Source organism: Pristiophorus japonicus, chromosome 2 (assembly GCF_044704955.1).
Source record: "Pristiophorus japonicus isolate sPriJap1 chromosome 2, sPriJap1.hap1, whole genome shotgun sequence".
Taxonomy (NCBI): domain Eukaryota; kingdom Metazoa; phylum Chordata; class Chondrichthyes; family Pristiophoridae; genus Pristiophorus; species Pristiophorus japonicus.
The window spans coordinates 90,268,396-90,275,910 of record NC_091978.1 but is presented as its reverse complement, the minus strand read 5'-3'; the positions used below and the strand labels follow the sequence as shown (position 1 = coordinate 90,275,910).

Genomic DNA, 7,515 nt, shown 5'->3' with positions numbered 1-7,515 from the left:
CCCTCACCCTCTCCCAAGTCTAGAGGCACCAATGCCAACTGTAGGACCATAGGTACCAATGACTAGGTAAAAAATGGGATGAGGTACTACGAGACGAATTTAGGGAGCTAGGAGTTAAATTTAAAAAGTAGGACCTCAAAAGTAGTAATCTCAGGACTGCTACCAGTGCCACGTGCTAGTCAGAGTAGGAATCGCAGGATAGCTCAGATGAATACGTGGCTTGAGGAGTGGTGCAGAAGGGAAGGATTCAAATTCCTGGGACATTGGAACCGGTTCTGGGGGAGGTGGGACCAGTGACCAGTACAAACCAGGATCGAAACCAATGTCCTAGGGAGAGTGTTTGCTAGTGCTGTTGGGGAGGAGTTAAACTAATATGGCAAGGGGATGGGAACCTAGGCAGGGAGACAGAGGGAAACAAAATGGAGTCAGAAGCAAAAGATGGAAAGGAGAATAGTAAAAGTGGAAGGCAGAGAAACCCAAGGCAAAAAAACAAAGGGCCACCATGAGAGCAAAATTCTAAAGGGGCAAAGTGTGCTTGAAAAAAAACAAGCCTGAAGGCCCGGTGCCTCAATGCAAGGAGTATTTGGAATAAGGTGGATGAATTAACTGCGCAGATAGCAGTTAACGGATACGATGTGATTGGCATCACGGAGACATGGCTCCAGGGTGACCAAGGCTGGGAACTCAACATCCAAGGGTATTCAGCATTTAGGAAGGATAGGGAGAAAGGAAAAGGAGGGGGGTGGCATTGCTGGTTAAAGAAAAAATCAATGCAATTGTAAGGAAGGACATTAACCTGGATGATGTGGAATCGGAATGGGTGGAGCTGTGGAATTCCAAAGGACAGAAAATGCTAGTGGGAGTTGTATACAGACCACCAAACAGTACTAGTGAGCTTGGGGACAGCATCAAACCAGAAATAAGGGATGTGTGCAAGAAAGGTACAGCAGTAATCATGGGCGACTTTAATCTAAATATTGATTGGGCTAACCTAACTGGTAGCAATGCAGTGGTGGAGGATTTCCTGGAGTGTATTAGGCATGGTTTTCTAGACCAATTATGTCGAGGAACCAACCAGGGAGCTGGCCATCTAGACTAGGTGATGTGTAATGAGAAGGGACTAATTAACAATCTTGTTATGCGAGGCCTCTTGGGGAAAAGTGACTATAATATGGTAGAATTCCTTGTTAAGATGGAGAGTGACAAAGTTAATTCGGAAACTAGGGTCCTGAACTTGAGGAAAGGTAACTTCGACGGTATGAGGTGTGAATTGGCTAGAATAGACTGGCAAAGGATACTCAAAGGGTTGACGGTGGATAAGCAATGGCAAACATTTAAAGATCACATGGATGAACTTCAGCAATTGTTCATCCCTGTCTAGAGTAAAAATAAAACTGGGAAGGTGGCTCAACCATGGCTAACAAAGGAAATTAAGGATAGTGTTAAAGCCAAGGAAGAGGCATATAAATTGGCTAGAAAAAGCAACAAACCAGTGTACTGGGAGAAATTTAGAATTCAACAGAGGAGGACTGAAGGGTTTAATTAGGAGGGGGAAAATAGAGTACGAGAGGAAGCTTGCCAGGAATATAAAAACTGACTGCAAAAGCTTCTATAAATATGTGAAGAGAAAGATTAGTAAAGACAAATGTAGGTCCCTTGCAGTCGGATTCAGATGAATTTATAATGGGGAACAAAGAAATGGCAGACCAACTGAACCAATACTTCGGTTCTGTCTTCATGAAGGAAGATACAAATAACCTTCCGAAGGTACTAGGGGACAGTGGGTCTAGTGAGGAGGAACTGAAGGATATCCTTATTAGGCAGGAAATTGTTAGGGAAATTGATGGGATTGAAGACCGATAAATCCCTGGGGCCTGATAGTCTGCATCCCAGAGTACTCAAGAAAGTGACCCTAGAAATAGTGGATGCATTGGTGATCATTTTCCAACAGTCTATCGACTTGAGATCAGTTCCTATGGACTGGAGGGTAGCTAATGTAACACCACTTTTTTTTTTTAAAAAAAGGAGGGAGAGAAAACGGGTAATTATAGACCAGTTAGCCTGACATCAGTAGTGGGGAAAATGTTGGAATCAATCATTAAGGATGAATAGCAGCGCATTTGGAAAGCAGTGACAGGATCGGTCCAAGTCAGTATGGATTTATGAAAGGGAAATCATGCTCGACAAATCTTCTGGAATTTTTTGAGGATGTAATTAGCAGAATGGATAAGGGAGAACCAGAGGATGTGGTGTATTTGGACTTTCGACAAGGTCCCACACAAGAGATTGGTGTGCAAAATCAAAGCACATGGTATTGGGGGTAATATACTGACGTGGATAGAGAACTGGTTGGCAGACAGGAAGCAGAGAGTCGGGATAAACGGGTCCTTTTCAGAATGGCAGGCAGTGACTGGTGGAGTGCCGCTGGGCTCAGTGCTGGGACCCCAGCTTTTTACCATGTACATTAACGATTTAGATGAAGGAATAGAGTGTAATATCTCCAAGTTTGCGGATGACACTAAACTGGGTGGCGGTGAGAGCTGCGAAGAGGACGCCAAGAGGCTGCAGGGTGACTTGGACAGGTTAGATGAGTGGGCAAATACATAGCAGATGCAGTATAATGTGGATAAATGTGAGGTTATCCATTTTGGGGCCAAAAACACGAAGGCAGATTATCTGAATGGCGGCAGATTAGGAAAAGGGGAGGTGCAACGAGACGTGGGTGTCATGGTTCATCAGTCACTGAAAGTAGGCACGCAGGTACAATAGGCGGTAAAGGCGGCAAATGGTATGTTGGCCTTCATAGCTAGGGGATTTGAATATAGAAGCAGGGAGGTCTTAATGCAGCTGTACAGGGCCTTAGTGAGGCCTCACCTGGAATATTGTGTTCAGTTTTGGTCTCCTAGTCTGAGGAAGGATGTTCTTGCTATTGAGGGAGTGCAGTGAAGGTTCACCAGACTGATTCCAGAGATGGCTGGGCTGTCATATATGAGGAGAGACTGGATCAACTGGGCCTTTATTCACTGGAGTTTAGAAGGATGAGAGGGGATCTCATAGAAACATAAGAGATTCTGACGGGACTGGACAGGATAGATGCGGGAAGAATGTTCCCGATGTTGGAAGTCCAGAACCTGGGGACAGAGTCTTGGGATAAGGTGTGGGCTATTTAGGACTGAGATGAGGAGAAACTTCTTCACTCAGAGTTGTTAATCTGTGGAATTCCCTGCCGTAGAGTTGTTGATGCCAGTTCACTGGATATATTCAAGAGGGAGTTAGATATGGCCCTTCAGGTTAAGGGGATCAAGGGGTATGAAGAGAAAGCAGGAAAGGGGTACTAAAGGAATGATCAGCCATGATCTTCTTGAATGGCAGTGCAGGCTCGAAGGGCTGAATGGCCTACTCCTGCACCTATTTTCTATGTTTCTGCTACCCTGCCTGAGATCAGCTGACTTGACAGGTGGGAAATCAAACTTTGAGGCCACCCTGGTCTGTATGGCTTAGCTACTCCATACCTTAGCCAGCAGATCAATTAAGGGAGCTGGATTTAGAAAACTTGCATCTCAAACTCTTACTCCCTGCATTTTTAACTCCAGGACCTTGATTTGTAGGGTGCAATTTTATGTTCGTACAAAATGGATTTACGGTGGCAGTAATGCAAAAGTATCGGCATAATTCTGAACGAGGTCCCAATCTGATTCTGGAATACAAGGACCCCAAGTTGTGCAAGAACTCCTACAGAAGTTCGTATCATATGGTTTTAGCTTGGTGTTAAGCGGAGTATAACTGCAATCCAATAGGATTTGTCATGGAATCCATCAGAGTTTTTCTTCCTGGACTCCAGGAACAAATCCCACACAGCAGCGGTGGAAATTAAATTCAATTACATAAATCTGGAATAAAAAGCTAGTAACAATAATGGTAACCATGAAACTACCGAATTGTTGTAAAAACCCATCTGGTTCATTAATGTCCTTTAGGGAAGGAAATCCATCATCCTTGCCCAGTCTGGCCTACGTGTGACTCCAGACCCACAGCAATGTTGTTGACTCTTAACTGCCTTCTGAATTGGCCTAGCAAACCACTCAGTTGTATTCAAGGCAGCAATTCACCCCACCTTCTCCAGGTCAATTAGGGATGGACAATAAGTGGTGGCCTTGCCGGCAATGCCCACATCCCAAGAACGAATAAAATAAAAAACTGGAGCATAGCTGGCATTTGAATAGCAGCATGGTTAAGAGTCAGGTGGCTGTGGATTCAAGCCTCACTGCAGGACTTCAGCATAAAAATCCAGCTTGACTTCAGAGAGTGTGCTGCACTGTCAGCAGTGCCCTGACATCTGTTCAAGTGGTTCAGGTGAATGTTTAAAATTTCCATAGCACTGTTTGAAGATTGGATGACTTTTTGTTCCTAGCCAAATGCTGCATTTGAAAACATAACAAATCATTGTATGCCAAATGCTTTGGAATGTTTGAGACATGTAATAAGGTGATACATAAATTCAATAGTTCCTGGTTAGAAATCTAGAAATAACACTGCAAGCCCTGTACTACACATCAGCAACCTATACATCTTTAATAATGTGGCAGATAGTTTGAATTTAATTTGGATGATTAGGAATTGTATTCACTTACACAGAACACAACCTGCATATATCAAAAATAAAAACCAAACTTTAATAAATTGTCACATCTTTGATTTAACAGTGAGTTTTTTTACTGCAAATAAGGAGACAATTGGTGAACATAACAGGTGAAATCAGTTTGCACTTCCATACATACAGAGGACAGCCACTCCCTCCCCCCGCCTGCCCCGGGTCTGGATAACATTCAGGCTTGGGCGGATAGGTGGAAAGCAACATTCGTGCCAAACAATGACCATCTCCAACAAGAAAAAGTCTAACCACTTCTCCATGACAGTCAGTGGCATTACTATCGTCAAATCGTCCATCATCAACATCCTGAGGGGCCACAGCAAGGACCAGAAACTTCACTGGACCAGCCACAATACTGTGGCTATAAGAGCAGGTCAGAGGCTGGGGATTCTGAGACGAGTGACTCACCTCCTGACCAATATTCCCTGTAATTTCTTGGGGTGTGCTGCACTGTCTATTCAAACTTCCGCGCACATGCGGTTCAGAAACTGGCGAGCGGCCTGCGCAGAAGCTTTCGACAACTGTGCCTGCATTGCTCCCAACTCTCCAAAGCCTTTCCACCATCTACAAGTCACAAGTCAGGAATGTGACAGAATACTCTCCACTTGCCTGGATGACTGCCGCGCCAACATTCAAGAAGCTCGACACCATCCAGGACAAAGCAGCTCGCTTGATGGCACTACATCCACCACCTGAAACATTCACTCCCTCCACCGCTGGTGTACCGTGGCTGCAGTGTGTACAAGATGCACTGCAGCAACTCACCAAAGCTTCGTCAACAGCACCTCCCAAACCCACCTAGGACCAAGGGCAACAGGCGCATGAGAACACAACCATCTGAATTTGGAAATCTATCACCGTTCCTTCACTGTCACTGGGTCAAAATCCTGGAACTCCCTCCCCAACAGCACTGGGCATATCTTCAGCAAACAGACTGCAGCAGTTCAAGATGGCTCACCACCACCTTCTCAAGGGCAATTTGGGATGGGTAATAAATGTTGGCCTGGTCAGTGACGCCCACATTGTGAATGAATTTTTTAAAATTCTGTTTCACATTTCATAAAATCACTAACATCTCATCTTCCAAATTAGTTTTCCTTTTATCATGACCCAAAAGAACATTGAGAGGACATGCCAACCATACAACCAAGTTCTATAAGAAAAGCCTGGAGCAACACTAATTTTAAAAAAAAATTGTTTCTTTTTAATAAATATGTTTTTTGAGTAAATGTAACACATAGAAAGACGGACCATTCAGCTCCAGATTAAAATTAGATCAATTTTGTACTGGAAATTTTCATACAGGAATTAACAATTATCCTGCAAATACTGCCCAGTTGGTCTAGGTCAGTGTTTGATCCAGATATATGGACGGTAATTCTTTCCAAAACAATGATTCAACATTTTTGGCATCAAATTCTTAAAAACCGATTCTGGTTCTTTTCTTTTTTGGCTGAGATGGTCCAAGCTGACTCCGAGAGGGTGTTAGCCAAGACATTTCACAAGTAGATGCCACTTGTGAAGGTTCAGCAAATGACATGTGTGTGGAGGAAGCCAATGGTATTTCATCATCCCCTTGAGAAGGTTGGGGTGGATGGTCTTCCAGTGCAGCCAAGTAATTTTGAAGAATTCTTTTTCGTTCCCTGGGAATACGAACAAACTGCATTTCTTGTGAAAAAATTGGTGCTGGTGTCTGGCTTTGTTCTACTACAGACACATTGGACTGAACTTCCCTTTCTTGTCTAGACTCTTCAGTAACTGTCCCAATTGATTGTTTTACTTCAGTTGACTTATTGCACACATTACTTTCTGTACCAGACAAATAATCACTGTGTTCTGAATCTACCACAGAGGATCTACTCCAACCTGAAAAATCACTGAAATCAGACAAGTCAGACACTGAGGATGTGAAGCTGCCCGACAGCCCACTTCGCTGCCCTGCTCGAGCTAATTTTTCACGTCTTCGTTTTGCGCGCAGTGCTTGGACTTTCTTGTCCCGGTTCACACCTAGTTTCTCTGCCCACCACTCACTCCACTTCCCCTCCCATGCCGCTGTAAGTCTTTGACTTAGCTCATCTCTCCATATTGAGGGATCCACAAGATCTGGGACACTAACAGGATCCAGTATTGGAAAAGTACTGTGACAAAGCACTTGCTTCTTCTCCATAACTGCTTTCATTTTATCCCATACTTCTCTGCATGTATCATTTGATTCTTTGCCCTTCTTAAACCTTTTACAGGAAAACAGACGCTTTGTACTGAAGACAGAATGTTTGTGGAGCATATCAGAGCCACTTTTAAATTTCTTCTGTTTTTTTAAAAAGGAGTTCATCCACCTTCGGCACATGGCAAGAACAGCACAACTGGGTGTCAAATGTTTATTAGTACTCATCTTGATCAATGACTGGAATTTTTGTCGGTCTACTCCACTCAGTGAAGAGTTTTCTTCCCGTCTTCCACCTTCTTGTGCCAAATTTTCTGCTCCTTCATGCCTAAGTTCTGCAGAATTATTTACTGATTGTACCCCTTCACTCAAAATTGAGTTATTTGGTTCATGATCACTCCCAACCTTAGCTCTTGACATGCTTTTTCCATTGGCAGACGAGTTCTTATGAACCAGCATCTGGTAAAATAGGTCTCCCATTGCAGAGAGCTGAAACACAGACAGGGTCTTTTTGCCACGACAATGGTAAAGTGTTGCGAGTCCTGTAGAACAAAAACAAGGTTTTTTTTCTCCTTTCAAATTCACTGTGAAACACATGCACCAAACTGTAAATTTAAATTAGACCCATCCCCCACAAACTATGTAAATAGTCTCAAATTGCATGGACACCTTTAATCATGGATGCTAATTGCTGTTTATG

The 7,515-nt window shown here is 43.5% G+C and overlaps 1 protein-coding gene across 1 annotated transcript in view; it reads right to left on the bottom strand.

Annotated features, from left to right (window-relative positions):
* Positions 1 to 4,654: 4,654 nt before the first annotated feature.
* taf1c (TATA-box binding protein associated factor, RNA polymerase I subunit C) overlaps positions 4,655 to 7,515 on the bottom strand; it is a 41,410-nt gene continuing 38,549 nt past the window's right edge. Inside the window, exon 14 of the mRNA XM_070868403.1 lies at positions 4,655 to 7,357. Within this exon, the coding sequence (XP_070724504.1) occupies positions 6,072 to 7,357 (1,286 nt within the window). The 3' untranslated portion in view covers positions 4,655 to 6,071. The remainder of the gene's footprint in view (positions 7,358 to 7,515) is intronic.